The sequence below is a fragment of the Salvelinus sp. IW2-2015 genome, linkage group LG6.1 (genome assembly GCF_002910315.2).
Source record: "Salvelinus sp. IW2-2015 linkage group LG6.1, ASM291031v2, whole genome shotgun sequence".
Taxonomy (NCBI): Eukaryota; Metazoa; Chordata; class Actinopteri; order Salmoniformes; family Salmonidae; genus Salvelinus; species Salvelinus sp. IW2-2015.
In genome coordinates, this window is record NC_036845.1 from 27,399,338 (window position 1) to 27,417,491 (window position 18,154).

The 18,154-nt window shown below is 42.7% G+C and overlaps 1 protein-coding gene and 1 long non-coding RNA gene across 3 annotated transcripts; one reads left to right on the top strand and one right to left on the bottom strand.

Moving 5' to 3' along the window:
* The first annotated feature begins 4,956 nt into the window (after nt 1–4,956).
* On the top strand, nt 4,957–7,509 carry LOC139027908 (uncharacterized). The gene is made up of 2 exons (XR_011480065.1): nt 4,957–5,246; nt 5,566–7,509. It is a non-coding gene; the product is annotated as an uncharacterized lncRNA (long non-coding RNA).
* On the bottom strand, nt 6,949–11,209 carry LOC111965380 (heterogeneous nuclear ribonucleoprotein A/B). 2 transcript variants are annotated; one of them, XM_023989546.2, is made up of 9 exons: nt 11,094–11,208; nt 10,418–10,684; nt 9,503–9,671; nt 9,179–9,337; nt 8,962–9,093; nt 8,608–8,728; nt 8,287–8,457; nt 8,106–8,191; nt 6,949–7,659 (listed from the first exon to the last, which is right to left on the bottom strand). In XM_023989546.2, the coding sequence occupies exons 2-8, from the start codon at nt 10,657–10,659 to the stop codon at nt 8,121–8,123; spliced, it is 1,065 nt and encodes a 354-aa protein (XP_023845314.1). In that variant the 5' UTR covers nt 10,660–10,684; nt 11,094–11,208; the 3' UTR covers nt 6,949–7,659; nt 8,106–8,120. The 2 variants fall into 2 exon arrangements, with proteins under 2 accessions (XP_023845314.1, XP_023845316.1); XM_023989548.2 differs by lacking the exon at nt 8,106–8,191 and having other exon boundaries at nt 11,094–11,209.
* Between the last annotated feature and the right edge of the window lie 6,945 nt (nt 11,210–18,154).

Sequence of the window (18,154 nt, forward strand, 5' to 3'; positions counted from 1 at the left end):
AAATGTACCATGTCCATAGTGGATTAGCCAGAGAGCTAACATTAGCTCGCTAAAATTAGTTAGTTAGCTAGCAAATCTTACCTTGACTTTCATCTCCCCAACAAACTGCCGATTTACTTACAAAAGTAAAACAACAATTCAAAAGAACAGGGACTACCACTTTTAGAATTTTTGTGTGTACATTTTGAAAAACTGTTGCTATTGACCAATGTGCTCGAGCAAGCAGGCTGCACGCAGCTATCTATTTTGTAGCGAGAACTGATATGCCTACCTCCTTATTTAGCTACAGAAATTAAAATTAAATGACTGCACGGATTCTGTTAATTGCTTAAAAGCTAAGGGGAAATATAAGTAATATTTTCAGGGTCAAATTCAGGTGCAATACATTTTGACAAATGATGTATGGAAATAAAATGTGATACAAATAGGGTTTTGAAAATCCTAGTGGATTGTAGCATGAAATATTGAAATAAAAGACATGCTTACGTGTTATTTCTTAAATAAAGAAATAGTTAGTCATAAAACTTCCAAACAGAATTCAGAGAACAAGAAAATGTGCAGCACAATTAGCTAACACAAATGAGAAAATTACCATTAGAAGCCAACACACACAGCAAGCTACCAGATATCATTAATTAAGCAACCATTATTTCACGGTACTGCCATTTTAGTGTGGGTATCCTGCATGTTTATTGCCTAGAACAAATATTATGGAAGTGCATATACACTTTTCACTTTGGTGGACTGTAACTACGAAAAACACTGCCATAGCCTGTATTACCTCAAATGGCCTTACTCCTGAAAAAGTTAAATCGGACCGGATAAACTTAAGAGGACTCGGCCCTGGTACCATTAGCCGGAGCCCAGAGTAATATGATTCTGCCAGCCTGCATGTACAGTTAAAGTTGGGAGTTTACATACACTTTGGTTGGAGTCATTAAAACTCGTTTTTCAACCACTACAAATTTCTTGTTAACAAACTATAGTTTTGGCAAGTCGGTTAGGACATCTACTTTGTGCATGACACAAGTAATTTTTCCAACAATTGTTTACAGACAGATTATTTAACTTATAATTCACTGTATCAATATTCCAGTGGGTCAGAAGTTTACATACACTAAATTGACTGTGCCTTTAAACAGCTTGGAAAATTCCAGAAAATGTAATGGCTTTAGAAGCCTCTGATAGGCTAATTGACATCATTTGAGTCAATTGGAGGTGTACCTGTGGATGTATTTCAAGGCCTACTTTCAAACTCAGTGCCTCTTTGCTTGACATCATGGGAAAATCAAAAGAAATCAGCCAAGACCTAAAAAAAATTTTTTTTTTTAAATGTAGACCTCCACAAGTCTGGTTCATCCTTGGGAGCAATTTCAAAACGCCTGAAGGTACCATGTTCACCTGTACAAACAATAGTACGCAAGTGTAGACACCATGGGACCACGCAGCAGTCTTACCGCTCAGGAAGGAGACGCGTTCTGTCTCCTAGAGTTGAACGTACTTTGGTGTGAAAAGTGCAAATCAATCCCAGAACAACAGCAAAGGACCTTGTGAAGATTCTGGAGGAAACGGGTACAAAAGTATCTATATCCACAGTAAAATGAGTTCTACATCAACATAACCTGAAAGGCTGCTCAGCAAGGAAGAAGCCACTGCTCCAAAACTGCCATAAAAAAGCCAGACTATGGTTTGCAACTGCACATGGGGAGAAAGATCGTACTTTTTGGAGAAATTTTCTCTGGTCTGATGAAACGGGGATGCTTGCAAGCCGAAGAAAACCATCCCAACCATGAAGCACGGGGGTGGCAGCATCATGTTGTGGGGGTGCTTTGCTGCAGGAGGGTCTGGTGCACTTCACAAAATAGATGGCATCATGTGGGAGACAATGCTACCAAATACTAATTGAGTGTATGTAAACTTCTGACCCACTGGGAATGTGAGGAAAGAAATAAAAGCTGAAATAAATAATTCTCGCTATTATTCTGACATTTCACATTCTTAAAATAAAGTGGTGATCCTAACTGACCTAAGACAGGGAACTTTTACTAGGATTAAATGTCAGGAATTGTGAAAAACAGAGTTTAAAGGTATTTGGCTAAGGTGTATGTAAACTTCCGACTTCAACTGTAGGTAGGGGTAAAGTGACAATGCAAAAATAAACAGCGAGTAGCAGTAGTGTACAAAAAAAAGCTATTTGCTTAATTGTTCAGCAGTCTTATGGCTTGGGGGTAGAAGTTGTTAACCCTCTTAAGGATCCGCCCTTTTCAATTTTTGAAGTTTGTGGAAATGTGAAATGAAGATAGGAGAATATAACACCTTAGATCTGGTAAAAGAAAATACCATCTTTGAAATGCAAGAGAAAGGCCATAATGTATTATTCCAGCCCAGGTGCAATTTAGATTTTGGCCACTAGATGGCGGCAGTGCATGTGCAAAGTTTTAGACTGATCCAATGACCCATTGCATTTCTGTTCAAAATGTTGTATCAAGACTGCCCAAATGTACCTAATTGGTTTATTAATAACTTTAGGTTCATAACTGTGCACTCTCCTCAAACAATAGCATGGTATTCGTTCACTGTAATATAGCTACTGTAAATTGGACAGTGCAGTTAGATTAACAAGAATTTAAGCTTTCTGCCAACATCAGATATGTCTATGTCCTGGGAAATGTTGTTACTTACAACCTCATGCTAAGCCGTGGCTCTCCGATACCGCTTTCCATGCGGTAGCAGAAAGAACAGTCTATGACTTGGGTGGCTGGAGTCTTAGACAATTTTTTGGGCCTTCCTTTATACTAGGCGGTGTCAGTGGTCCTGGATGACAGGAAGCTTGGCACCAGTGATGTACTGGGCCATACGCACTACCCTCTGTAGCGTCTTCCAGTCGGATGCCGAGCAGTTGCCATACCAGGCGGTGATACAACCGGTCAGGATGCTCTCGATGGTGCAGCTGTGCCCTCTTCACGACTTGTGTTGGTGTGTTTGGACCATGATAGTTTGCTGGTGATGTGGACACTAAGGAACTTGAAGCTCACGACCCCCGTCGATGTGAATGGGGGTATGTTCGGTCCTCCTTTTTCTGTAGTCCACGATCAGCTCCTTTGTCTTGCTCATGTTGAGGGAGAGGTTGTTGTCCTAGCACCACACTGCCAGGTCTCTGACCTTCTCCTTGTAGGCTGTCTCGTCTCATCCTTGTCGGTGATCAGGCTTACCACCATTGTGTCGTCAGCTAAATTAATTATGGTGTTGGAGTCATGCTTGGCCACGCAGTAGTGGGTGAACAGGGAGTACAGGAGGGTATCAAGCACGCACCCCTGAGGGACCACAATATTGAGGATCAGCGTGGCGGATGTGTTGTTACCTACCCACACAACCTGGGGACGGCCCATCAGGAAGTCCAGGATCCAGTTGCAGAGGGAGGTGTTTAGTTCCAGGGTACTTAGCTTAGTGATGAGTATGAACAGCATTCTCACATAGGTGTTCCTTTTGTCTAGGTGGGAAAGGGCAGTTTGGAGTGAAATTGAGATTGTGTCATCTGTGGATCTGTAGGGGCAGTATGCGAATTGGAGTGGGTCTAGGGTTTCCGGGATGATGGTGTTGATGTGAGCCATGACCAGCCTTTCAAAGCACTTCATGGGTACAGACGTGAATGCTACGGGGCGGTAGTCATTTAGGCAGATTACCGTGGCGTTCTTGGGCACAGGGACGATGGTGGTCTGCTTGAAAATATATTACATACTTGGTCAGGGAGATTGAAAATGTCAGTGAAGACACTTGCCAGTTGGTCCCACATGCTCTGGGTACCTGTCCTGGTAATCCGTCTGGCCCCGTGGCCTTGTAAATGTTGACCTGTTTAAAGATATTACATCAGCTACGGAGGGTGTGGTCACACAGTCATCTGGAACAGCTGGGGTTCTCATGCACGCTTCAGTGTTGCTTGCCTCAAAGCGAGCATAAAAGTAATTTAGCCCATCTGGTAGGCTCGCGTCACTGGGAAGCTCACGCATGGCTTGATAAATATGTTGTATTCGAATAATATTTGGAGAGAGCAAAGGACACAGTTCAAATCCCTTTGAACATTACAGTAGTACCACAACATAATAGTACCTCCTAGTGGTAATTGTATGTAATGAAACTTTGACAACGTTGGATCTGTTGCGCCTATGCACCGAGAGTGGGTCACTATCATCCCAGCATCACACAAGCAGCCACAACGCAGATGGAGCTTCTGAATGCCAATTCGTAATTCCTTCACGACAACATCATTCAGTATGCCGACAAGCTGTCTCCTATTTTGTCAACTCAAGGTAAGACACCATATCCTACAACTTCCTCCTGAAGCACAGCCCCAATGACATCCGCGTAAGATATAAGAATAATGTAATATATATGTCTCCCAACAGTTCTGAGGCCAATGATATAGCACTACACTTGGCCCACCAGTACACCAAACATGAAGACATCATTGTGCTTGACCAGTACGGTTTCTCACATCACACAAACTACTGTTCCGCTTCCTTTTCACATGCATTTTCTCTAAATATACTCCCCGGCCCCTCAATACTAGTGCATATAATTTTTTGCTGAGTTGTCACCCAGTGTTGGGAGGCCAAAACTCTTGCCCAAGGGATACTCAACTAAAGTAGCAGAGTAGGTACTGCCTCTGAGCATACAATATTAGTGCACTATTATACTTTACCATTTTCTCATCGGTGAAGAAAAGGACAAGAGTCAAAACCTCATTTGAGTGAAGATTGAGAGGCCATTGTGATAGTAAAAGCAATTACTTTTATCGTTGGTATTTCTCTGATATGGGCCCTCTGCAGGGGGAGTGTTTGTGGCAGACGAGGTGCAAACAGGTTTTGGGCGTGTGGGTAGCCATTTCTGGGTCTTCCAGCTGCAGGGTGATGTTTTCAGGTGAGTGTTCAGACTGGTAATTTACTGCTACAAGGCCTTAGGAAGCAACAACTTTGCAAACATATCAGTGTGTCAGTGTTTGCTGCAGTCACAATTCAGTGGAGTTAACACTATTTGTATTTTGGTATAAATCTTTGCATTACTTTTAGAAGAGAACCTGTAAGCAGAAATATCCTTTGGTCTCGTCTCCCATTCCAGACTGAAAGAGGAGTGCATCTGTGTCAGTACAGACGGACCCTGGGAGAACATTGTCAAGTTTAAACCTCCCATGTGCTTCAGTATGGAGGACGCAGACTTGGTGGCAGACAGGATACACCACATCCTCACAGGTAACTGGAACACTTACCCTATAGCCCTGACTTATTACAATACATTTACACATTTATTATACTTAAGGAGACAGAATACCCAGTCGCAACAAAACATTTAAACCCAAGTCGACTTAGCCTCCACAACTGCAGTGTTTGCAGAACTTAAAGTTCAGAGCTTACACCGACCTGATTCCTTATATCTGCCGACACAGAAGTGTTGGGGGACCATTTCTGAACCTGGCCAATGGCACTTACACAACAGTCTTGACGGATCCATACTACACACCACTTAAGCAGGTGTGTAGGGACCTGCTGACAATTCTACTTTCCTTTTCAGACATGGAGCGCAGTCATCAAAAACTGGACAGTGGAGATTTCTAAGGTTTGTACAAACCTGTAGAAAGATTTAATTGCATCAGACAGTAAGAATTGGTCACAATCAGAAGGAGTCAGAGGTAGTGTTGTTGATAGTGTGATGTACTCATCCAGGAGATTTCACTAACCGTCAAAAGTGCATTTCTCAGACATTGGATTTCATAGGGCAGAGCACCTGGTCCCGTATCTACAAATCCTCTCAAAGTAGAAGTGCTTATCTTGGATCTGTCCATAGAAATGGTATTTATGATCTAAAAAGGCTAAACTTATCCTATATCAGCATTCCTACTTTGAGGTTCTTTGTGGATATGGTCTCAGAACTTGGGTCTTTTGCTTTTCATACAAACTGCAGTCATCATGGTGGAAAATAAAAGGAACGCAGACTTATTCAACACAGCCAATCTCAAGGATCCATACCACAATTAAGGATAAAAAGCCAAATTGTTAAGACATTAAGAATACACTACTAGATCTACCAACACAAGAATGTTGAGACAGTTCATGAAGTGAAATTAGTGACTGCTTTTGATTCTGCATGAGGGATATAAGAGAAGCAGTGACATATGCAACAGAAAGGCAATACATTTCTACTATAAGACACTAAAGTCGTGAGCCTCACATTTATACTTCCCTGTGGAAAGAAATACAATCACATAGCAACTACTGGATCAAGAAGTGGTCACAAAGGTCTACTGATACAGTAGGAAAGTGTATGTTAGGCTGCGTTTACACAGGCAGTTCAATTCTGATATTTTATTCCCCACATCAGATCAGCTCTGTGAAACAATCTGGGATTGGTCAGTTGACCAATTTATTAGTGGGAAAAATAATCAGAATTGGGCTACCTGTGTAAAGCCTACTTGATGTGAAATGGACACCGGCCCAGGCAGACTGATGAGGTCACTTCCAGCTGATCTTGATAACTGCAACATTGCATGGCAACAGTGACTTTGTACACATGACTGTATTGATGACAGACAATGTATGGGGGTGGGCGTGCACTTACCAGAGGACTAGTTATTACCTTGACTTATCCACCTATAAAAACCATACCAAATACTGTAGTTCAACGTCAGATCCATAGTGGGGTAAGATCAGCTAGCTCGGAAAAGTAAATCGACGCGCAGGCTACGTAGCACAGCTTTCAACCCATTGACTGAGCCAGTTATCCCTCTGCCAGCAAAGTATCTGCCACCGCATCCCAGAGAGGCATCCATCTGTACGGCACGATTTTAACCTTACCCAAGACAGGACAAGTAATCCATTTAACAGTACAAAGCAGTTAACAGTAACCAAAACAGCATTAGGGGGAGGGTTTATAAATGATAACAAAAGGATCCACGTGTAATATAAACCAAAAGTTTATTTCTACCAATTTGCCCAAGACACTAGAGGAATGAGTTTCCAGAGAGAAAGGGAAGGCCCTCTACTTACATTTACAGGCTTGCGCTCAGTTGTACTGTATCGTATGTAACACTAGTAAAGCCACTTTTAAAATTACAGAGAAGATGGGGGGGACCTCCTTAAAAGCCAAAAAACTAATGCTGGTTGTCCTCGTCTACTAGCCAAATGCAAGCATTCACTAAACAAGCTTACAATGAAACCTTTGATTAGTTTTTAAAATCTCTTATTTCACCTCACCCCACATCTGAAGCCATGCAACTCGCGTCAAACACTTAGCACGGGAAAATGTTTTACTAATCCTAGAAATAACAAAAAAAATGTAATTGTTTTATTTCAAAAGCTTCTGAAAGCTCTGCTCATGTTTGTTGGCAAATCCAGTAGACATGTAAAATACAACCACACAATACATTAGATTCAAAAAGGTACCAAAAAGTACAGTAAAAATAACACTTCCATCTCTGGAAATGTAAATGGACAAAACAATATAAAATAAAATAAAAAGGAGGAAAAGTGACATTTGCTTCCCCAGTTCCTCACTTGATCTGTACATATGGAGCATGAGTCCAAATTTCTGCCAACTCCAAAGGAAAAGCCARAGCCCATGTTCGCTGTGGCCGGACCATGGGTTTCTTTTTTCTTATTTACTTAAGACCTTAAGAGAGAAACATGGTGCTTACAGTTACTGAGCATAACCAAATGGCATTTAGTATTACACATGGACACCATGATGTTTATGAATGACTTAACAGTTGTATACTTCTATTAAAAATGAACACTCAGAGTGGGGAGAACGTCAAAGGGGACATGACACCTAGCTGCCATACCTAGCACCCCATCGGAAAGGCCCTAATGCTTATACTGGGTCAACCACCACCTCAACCCTTATTGATCAAGTAGTGTTTGTAGGGATGCATCTTAAAATGGTTGGCACATGGAATGAGTCCATTATTAATGAATTGCAGACCCTCCCCACCCACTTCCCCCCGTTAACAAACGTTTGAATGGGATCAGACTAGATGGGAGAAATTTTGGAGTCAAAAGGCACAAATGGTTACAGCTAGATTGTCATATCACCATAGATGATGCAAAAATGCATACCTGCACTACATGTGATCAGTATGGCTTGTAGCTACTCTGGTGGCCTCCACGTCTTGGAGTTTTCCCATAGCCTGCATTGCCCTGGTCTGGAGGACAAGAAAGAAAGGGACTGAGTGTCTTCCGTACGACAAGGACCAACAAAGTTTCTCACATTTGTGTTTTTTGGGTGGTTATCGCTTACTGTAGTCGTAGCCACCCCCATAGCCATAGTATCCAGCGGAGTAGTCGTAGTTGCCGTAGCCTCCATATCCGCCGTAGCCTTGCTGTCCACCGTAGCCGTAGCCCTGGTTACCATAGCCCTGGTTCCAGTAGTTGTTGTATCCGCCACCTTGGTTCCAATTCTGGCCCTGACCTGAGAAGATTAAGTTACAGTGATTAGAAGCACATAGAGCATAGTTATACAAGCAACTACTTTGATCTTGGGACTGGGGTGAGAGGAGCCTATTTTAGAACCCGTTTCGCCAGGTTAAATCCACACAAGGCGTTTGGTGTAGATACTCACCTCCACGGCCCCTGCCCCTTCCTCCTCCTCCTCCTCCTCCACCACCACCACCACCACCTCCACGGCCTCCATATTGCTGCTGCTGGTACACTTCTTTGGGCTGTGCTATTTTAATCTCACACTGGAACAGATCAGTAACATGAAGACTTAAGTTAGACATGGAAAAAACCTTTACCACACCCACTGCATGGATCTTCAATGTGAGGGTTACATGTTACCCGAGGAAACCTCAGAATTTGTTCTACACAGAAATCTAAAGCTTAATTTGAAAGTAAGAGGAAATCCCAAATCTGCAATCAAACGTACAAAAAGAGACACAACCCTGCAATGCATTGACTGCATTACAATTGTTACCTTGCTTCCACTGACGTTATGGAATTTCTTTTCTAGCACTTTTTTGACAGGAGTTTCATCCTTATACGTGATGAACACAAACCCCCTTCTCTTTTCCGTCTTTGGGTCCTGTGGAAGCTCAATTGTCTCGATCTGCAGGTCAAAGTAAAATAAAACAATTACTGTTAAAACACCACCATGTCAGTGTTACCCCCAAAGATAGATGTTGATACTGTACCTCGCCAAAGGTTCCAAAGTACTCCTGGATAACTTCCTTGTCTGTGTCTGGGTTGAGGCCACCAACAAAGATTTTCTTTACGGGTTCCTTCTTCATAGCCATGGCCTTCTTGGGGTCGATCTGTCGTCCGTCAAGCCGGTGTTCCTTCTGTTCCAAAACCTAGACAAAAAGGAAAAATGGTCAGAGAATGAAGAATGGCAAATAGTTGTAGGACTGCAGGCATGTTGCCAAGTTGTAATATTCCACATGGGAACATTGACATTCAATATGCATTACAGTCCTTAGATAAAAGTAACAAACCCCCAAAACATGTTGTTATCTTACCTTGTCTACACTGACTGCTTCTTTGAATAGAATAAAGCCAAAGCCTCTTGACCGGCCTGTCTGCTGGTCCATCTTTATGGTGCAGTCCGTCACTTCACCGAATTTAGAGAAATAATCTTTAAGATCTTTCTTACTTGTGTCCCAGCTAAGTCCTCCAACAAACATTTTCCTAGCAAAGAAAAAAGGATAACTGACTAAATATGATGGTTGGGTAACAACTGCTCTAAAAGGGTTTGGGAACATCTAGTACAGGGTTTCCCAACTGGCAACCAGTGGGACGATTCTGGCCTGTGGTTGGTTATATTTGTCCCCCCAAATTCGGAGAAAAAAAATTCATATATTTTTTTGTTGGGTGGGTGAATTTTCATTATTAGACAGAAGACTAAAAACCACAAGGAAACCAGCTTCAAGTGATTGATTTAAGAAATCTGTTCCCAAATATCTCCAAACATAATCGTATACAAATACAAACATGGTTTGAAATTATGTTTTAGTCAACAACACGCATATATTTATTTTGACCTTTTTGCAGTCCATAAATTATTTGTAATTACGTTCTGGCCCCCTGGCCAACCGCTCAACAAAAAAAAAGATTGTCCCCGCGGCTGAATCTAGTACTCTACAAATCAGTAGCCATTGCTGTTGTAGATAGGCTGGGCCTACTACTGTATGTCCAAAACCACATCATTAACCCCAAATATCTGACCAGAAAGTCCGGTGTGTGCCCTAAACAGAATAAATAACCTAGCCCTGCAAAAATATACAAATGCCGGCGAGGGAGTGTTACATTTGATCGCTGCTGGAAGTTCCCCCCCTCCCCCTGCTCCCCACATGGCGCCAACAAAGCCAGACCGAACAAAGGAGCGATGCAAACCATTAGCATTCTGCCGAGATCGAAAATATTTCTGTGCTCACCCTGCATCCTCCTCGCCTTTGCTGGCGTTGATCTGCCCGCCTTCGCCTTCAGTGGCACCATTTTGCGAATCTTCTCCCTCTACTGCCGCCTCGTCTTCTATGCAGGCTTCGGTCTCTTCCTCGCCTTTATTCAGGATTTCGGTCTCTTCCGTTCCATCGGCTGTCTTTGCGCCGCTAAAATCATCCTCGCCTTCGTGGCCGTTTTCTGATGTTTCCATAAACTGTTGCTCGGTGTCAGACATTTTGTAATAGTTAGGTTCCCCTTTCCTGCACAAAATGAAACATTGTTACAAAAGGACCTGTACAGTTATGTAACCCAGTCGCCGTACATGCTTCGCCATTTATGCTATGCCAGTGAATACACTCCCCCACCATTTTGGCTGGCAACATAGTTTTTTGTAAATGTATGGGAGACAATGTCCCCGGAATGCAAGCGATACATGGCAATCGACTCATCGAATGAGGGTGCAACAAAATATCAATTTTTGCACTGACTGAATGTAACAACCAAATATCGTCAATGTAACTGTATCGCGCAGATAAACCGTTAGCATGAACCATTACCACTCCGTTACGTAATGCGAAGGCCATGCGAGCTGTTTTGCTACTCAAATATTACAGCCACATTTATGCCTAACACCGAAATAACGAAAATAGTTATTCTTATGGTACTTACACAAATAGCAATAAGATGAATAGATGGAAAATAATCCACTAAAGCCTCTTAGTGATCACACAATCAAAAAATACTCTTCAAGATGGATTCTCCCATACAACGCCAACTCGTGGTTGGTTTTATAGTACCCGTTAAACAAAAAACGACCTTTCATTTAGGGGGCCTCTGATTTGATCCCCAAAGCTGCCTATCATGGCCATGGCCAATTATGTACCCCGATTCAGTGTACACACGCCCACTACACGTAAGAACTTGCAGTACCTTTTATTATTTTAGGTACATTCTTGAAGAAACAAGCCTGCAAACTACAAAACAATATTATTTTGGCGGGGCGGCAGCTGCGGCCAAGAGACCAGAGGCGGCAGAACGGAGTGCTCGGGTTGGGGTGTAGGGTTTGAGCATAGCCTGAAAGTAGGGAGGGGCAGTTCCTCTTGCTGCTCCGTAGGCAAGTACCATGGTCTTGTCGTGGATGAAAGGTTGGACTGGAAGCCAGTGGAGTCAGGGCCAGAATAATGCAGGGGCTTACTGGGGCTGAAGCCCCTTGGCCCATGCCGTGGGGGGCCCAAGAGGCAGCAAAAACAAGTAAGTATATATACAGTATATCAAATCAAATTGTATTTGTCACGTGCCGAATACAACAGGTGTAGACCTTACAGTGAAATGCTTACTTACAAGCCCGTAACCAACAATGCAGCTAAGAAAAATAAGTTAAGTAAAAAATAATTAAAGAGCAGCTGTAAAATAACAGTACTGTACAGAGGGTACTGGCAAAGAGTCAATGTGGGAGTGGGGGGGACGGCAATGCAAATAGTCTGGGTAGCCATTTGATTAGCTTTTCAGGAGTCTTATGGCTTGGGGGTAGAAGCTGTTAAGAAGCCTTTTGGACCTAGACTTGGAGCTCCGGTACCACTTGCCGTGCGGTAGCAGAGAGATCATTCTATGACTAGGGTGGCTGGAGTCTGACAATTTTTAGGGCCTTGTCGGGTGTCTGAAGTAAATCCTTTGTGTCCAACTCGTTAAAGAAAATGTTTTCATCCAGTATGAGGTGAGTAAGCTCTTTTCGGTTATAAGAGACGGTGGCAAAAACATTATGCACAAAATAAGTTACAAATAAAGCAACAAAAAAAAAGCACAATTGGTTAGAAGACCATAAAACGGCAACCATCTCCCCCGGCGCCATTCTGAATATATTATACACTGTATATGTAGTATATATTTGATATTTTTTCACTGCAACTGCCAACCACAGGAAGACTCAGGAGCCCGCTCTCGATGAGTATAGACAGTCTGCCGCCGCTCTGCCAATCATCAGATGGGGGGGAGAACAGGTGGTAGGGGGACCACATGGTTAATTGGGGGGCCCTGCCTTGATTTGGTAACTGATTAATAAGAACAAAAACTGCATAATAAATAAATGTGACTGGTCAATTGTGTGAGTCAGGGGCTGGGCCCACACCTGTAGGGTGACCAAGAGGCAAAAAATACTAATCTAAATTACTTTTTATCCAACCACAGGAGCCCGCCCTAAATGTTCAAAATACACCAGAGAGCATAATTTTGCCATAGAGGATCAATAGTTCATCAAAAATAACTGTGGATTAAGTTTTATCACAAGCACATACAGGCATCTGCCAAAATTAAGGAAACACCAACATAAAGTGTCTTTAAAAGGGTGTTGTGCCACCACGAGCTGCCAGAACAGCTTCAATGCAATTTGGCATATATTCACCAAACCATGCCAGGAAAATACACCCCACATCATAACATATACATTGTATCCCTTGTGGCAATTACCGGTATGCCTACAGGGAAGGCTGCAGTTTGGGCAAGCGTGACAAATATAGACTACAGCTTGTTGCATTGTGGCTATAGACATATAATCCATAGAAGGGATTTGTAACCTCTTACCCTGGAAATGTGACTGTTAAACTCATGGGTACATTAGCAATGGATGCCTGACTTGAATGGGAACTGCCATCTATGGATTATATTTCTATGGTTGTTTGTGGCTGTAGGTTTGCGTTTTGCAGATTTCAAAATACAATTGGGGGAAAAACTTAGTTTGGAAGGTCAATGCCTACTGCTGAAAAGAGAAAGAGTAATCTGTCTGTAGAACCATTACAAACACTTTTTCTCAACAACTCCCACTGTTTTTCAAAGTACCTCATCTTGAGATAGCCTCACGACAAGCTCATCGACCATCACCGTGAGTAGCCTATGGCTTCATCATTAGGTGAGTCAGTTGGCACTGGAAATTTTACTTAATCGCCTACGATATATATGCATTTATAAACTGGGTGTGTCAAGCCCTGAATGCTGATTGGCTGACAGCTGTGGTATATCAGACCGTATACCACAGGTATGACCAAAATGTATTTTTATTGCTCTAATTACGTTGGTAACCAGTTTATAATAGCAATAAGGTTTGTGGTATATGGCCAATATAGCACAGCTACGGGCTGTATCCAGGCACTCCGCGTTTGATCGTGCTTAAGAACAGCCCTTAGCCGTGGTATTTTGGTCATATACCACACCACCCTGTGCCTTATTGCTTAAATATTGCCTCCTAATATAGTACAATCTGTGTGTCATTTCATCGGCCTGGGCTATTGTTTTTTTTTTTTAAATTCAAGACCAGATTGATCTCCGTTTGTCAGAGTAGCCACCCATTTTATTAATTTGTGTGTTATTAAAAAATATTCAGCTAATGTCTTCTATCATGTAAATGACGTAGAATTGCATGCATTTTAAAAAGGCCGTTTTTTTTCGTACCGTGGAATAAGAAAAAAAATCCCATGTGTGGAACCACAAAAAATGCCTCTACTTAACTGTAGCCTGTGCCACATGGCAAACATTATGGCTTTATTAGAAATTGACTTTTTCTTAGACATTAAATTTACCATGCCTCAAATTGCATCTTGGTGCATGGATTTGATGGTGTGACGGGAAGCGGGGAATAGCCTCAGGGCCTTTGATTTCTTAATCCATCCCTGAGTGGAGTGTGCAGAGGAGCTGGATGACATGGGAGAACTTGCGGAAAGTTGAACACCATGCGGGCTGCAGCATTCTGGAGTTGCAAGGGTTTGATGTCACAAGCCGGGAGCCCAGCCAAAAGCGAGTTGCAGTAGTCCAAACGGGAGATGACAAGTGCATGGATTGGGACCTGCGCTGCTTCCTGTGTGAGGTAGGGTCGTACACTACAGATGTTGAGCATGAACCTGCAGGTGCGAGTCACTGCTTTAATATTTTCAGAAGAGGACAGGGTGTTGTCCAGGGTCATGCCAAGGTTCTTTACTGTGGGAGGGGGACAACTTGCAGTTGTCAACCGTGATGGAGAGGTCTTGTAACGGGCAGTAGGGCTGGGCGATATGGCCTAAAAACCATATCTCCATTTTTTTCATTTATGGGCGATTCATGATATATATCAACAAAACATTGTTGCACAATTAGGTCAATACACTGCATTTCAAACAGTTATGAATAATCKAATGAATTCAGGGCGTGTAAAATTATACCTAGGCTAAATATAAGCCTTCCACAACCATAACATGCTGACCACACCGCTCGTGTTGCGTGCACGAGCATTGCAAAATAAATGTACACATACATGTTATCCAATCATTGCACTCACACTGCCTGCACACATCTGCATAGCCAGGTGCTAAAATAGAACTTGGTTCTACTTGTGACACTTGACAAGTGTCACTTGACAAGTGTCACAAGTCCTGCCTCTCCCATCTCCTCATTGGTTTTTAGGAGCATAAACCCACGTGGGTGATTGAAAGATGAACTGAGGTCTCTAGTCCAGTTGGTGGTGGTAATGCACCTTCAAGTTGGTTGCCAACCGCCATATAAAGTCCAAAGAAGAAGAAGCCCGAAGGGGAGATTAATAGAAACTAACTCGGTTTACCCTTTTATCTGTGGATTAATTGTCGGAGTAGAGGACCTTGTGCATTTCAGGTCAAATAACTACCCAATGATTATATCCCAGGACAAATTAGCTAGCAACAGCAAGCTAGCTAGCTAAATTGTCAAATGTTTAATGCTTTTCAGCCTGTCCCCAAATTAATATAGTTTGTTCAGAGTTCGTTTGATATTTCAACCTGCGTGTCCTGATCTCGTCTGGTGTGGGTGGACAAAATCAACATGCGCCCTATGGCGCACGCTCGCGAGTGGTCTGATCAGCATGTAAGACCCACTAATCATTTAATTATTTTATCAAAATAGTTTAACCTTTTTTTGCACTAATCATTGATCTGACTTAAGTGTCTGAAAAAGCCATTTTTGTTACAAATTTAACCAGAACATCCACTAATAATGACCAACTTCTTGTAGCAAGCACCATAGAAAATGAACACAGGTATCAAACAATCTCTCAAGCACAAGCCCACGTGCTAGTGAGTAGCCAGCTGATCTTTACATTTAAAGTCTAGCCAACTTGGATCTATTTCCTTGCTAACAAGGTAGAACAGTTATGAATAGACCCTCGTGTCCCGTCTCCAACTGTTTAAAAATCACATTTTATTGCTAACATACACATAGCAGATATTAATGTGAGTGTAGCGAAATGCTTGTGCTTCTAGTTCCGACAGTGAAGTAATATCTAACAAGTAACCTAACAAGTAATCTAACAATTCCACAACAACTACCTAATACACACAAATCTAAAGGGATGGAATAAGAATATGTACATATAAATATGGATGACCGAGCGGCATAGGCAAGATGCAAGATGGTATAAAATACAGTATATACATATGAGATGAGAAATGCAAGATGTGTAAACATGATTAAAGTGACTAGTGATCCATTTATTAAAGTGGCCAATGATTTCGAGTCTGTATATAGGCAGCTGCCTCTGTCAGTGATGGCTGTTTAACAGTGTTTGAATAACAGCCTGTTCAATTTGTCTAGATATTGAAACCAACTGGCCTACCTGGACAAGAAAATGATTATTTCTCAGAATGAGAATGAGTTGCCAATTCCTTATATAAATACATATTTTTATACTCACTGCACATTTATAACACAGACTAGACAACTAGCACATACTGTAAGTCTGTGGCTAAAATGCTGCTAGCCGTTCGGGTTACCACAATGCCGCACGCGACAGAAACTGAGCATTAATTTTAAACATGTTCATTGATAACTCTCGCTTTAGTAGGGTCTGCGCTGTTCTACTTTTTGGGAGTTGAGACATAAGGGTAGCGTTAGAAAGGTTAAGTTCTATTACAGTAAAATAATGTCTCTAAGCGTTTGGGTGTGCAAATGACCGATTTTGTTGGACCAAACCTCAAATAGCGAGTTTATGTCAGAGAAGATTGAAGTTCTCTTTTGTCATTGTTGTGAGTGGCAGGGGGAGGTGCTTGGTTTTTGTGTGCAAGTGGGAAGGTGCACAGTGCACACAGCACAGAAGGAGCGAAGAAGACGAGACCAAAATGAGCTAAAACATAAATTCAAATTATTTTGATACATCACCCAACCCTAGCGGGCAGGCCTTGCCGGGAGTAAAAGCAGCTCCCTCTTGTCGAGGTTGAGCTTGAGATGCGTGTTGCCACCTGGGTGTCAGAAGGGGGTAAGGAGAAAAGTAGTTATGTCATCTTCATAGCAATGATAGGAGAGACCATGTGAGGATATGATGGAGCCGAGTGACTTGGTATATAGAGAGAAGAGGAGAGGGCTAGAGACGCCCAGCTCTCAGAGGGTGGAGAGGAGGATCTGATGGTTCACGGTGTCAAAGGCAGCGGATAGATCAAGGAGTATGAGAACATGAGAGTCAGCTTTGGAAGTGCAGAGAGCCTCTGTGACAGAGAACAGCAGTCTCGGTTGAATGATCCATCTTGAAGCCTGACAGGTTAGTGTCAAGATCGTTCTGTGAGAGATAGCGAGAAAATTGGTCAGACAGCACACTCAAGTGTTTTGGAAAGAAAATAAAGGGACAGTGGTTTGTAGTTTTTGGCATCAGAGGAGTTGAGGGTTGGTTTCCTGGAGGGGAGCAACTCGGGCCATTTTGAAGTCAGAGGGGACGCAGCCAGTGGTTAGGGATGAGTTGATGAGGGAAGTAAGGAATGGGAGAAGGTCTCCAGAAATGGTTTGGAGAAGGGGATGGGTTTGAGGGGGCAGGTTGTCAGGCGGCCGGACCTCTCTAGTCACATGATTTCATCTGGAGAGAGAGGTCAAGGCGTAGGGTAGTTCTGTGTGAGTGGGACCAGTGGACTCAATAGGCTGAGTGAATGAGGACCAGATGTCGTCAACCTTTTCAAAGTGGTTGACAAAGTCCTCCGCAGATGGAGGATTAAGGAGCAAGGAGAAGGTGGGAAATAGTTTCCTAGGGTTAGAGCTTGAAATTTAGAATGATAGAAAGTGGCTTTAGCAGCAGATAGAGGAAAATAAGGTGGCGAGCAGGAAGTGAAAGGATGATAGGTCCTCTGGAAGTTTAGTTTTCTTCCTTTTTCGCTGAGCTGTCCGCAGCCCTGTTCTGTAAGCTCGTAATGAGTCACTCAGCCACGGAGCATGAGGGGAGGGCCGAGTTGGCCCGGGAGAAAAGGAGACAGTGCAAGTCACAGGATGTGGAAAGGGAGGAGAGTAGGGTCGAAGAGGCTGAATCAGGAGGCAGAATTATTTAGCAGAAGGGAGAAATATGATACAAAAGTAGAGTAGTGGGGGAGATTGAGAGAGCGAAGACTGCGACGCCGCATGATCATCTGGGTAGGGGCTGAGAGACTAGGGTTCGAGGAGAGGGAGACAGAAAAGGAAACAAAGTAGTGATCAGAGACCTGGAGTGGGGTTGCAGTGAGATTAGGCAAACAGCCTCTAGTAAAGATGAAGTCAAGCATATTGCCTGCCGTGTGTGTGTGTGTGTGTGGGTTGCATGTTGTTTATCAGCAGTCAAAGAAATGAACCCCATAAGTGGTCAGCTACACACTGCACATGTCTTTATGTGCAATTCTTATTTTGTATTCCATCATACTGTAGGCAATCATCCCCTCCCCCCCAAAATTAAGAGGGGAAAAAATGGTTCCTGGTGTCTAAATATCATTTTTTATTTCATCACAGGATTT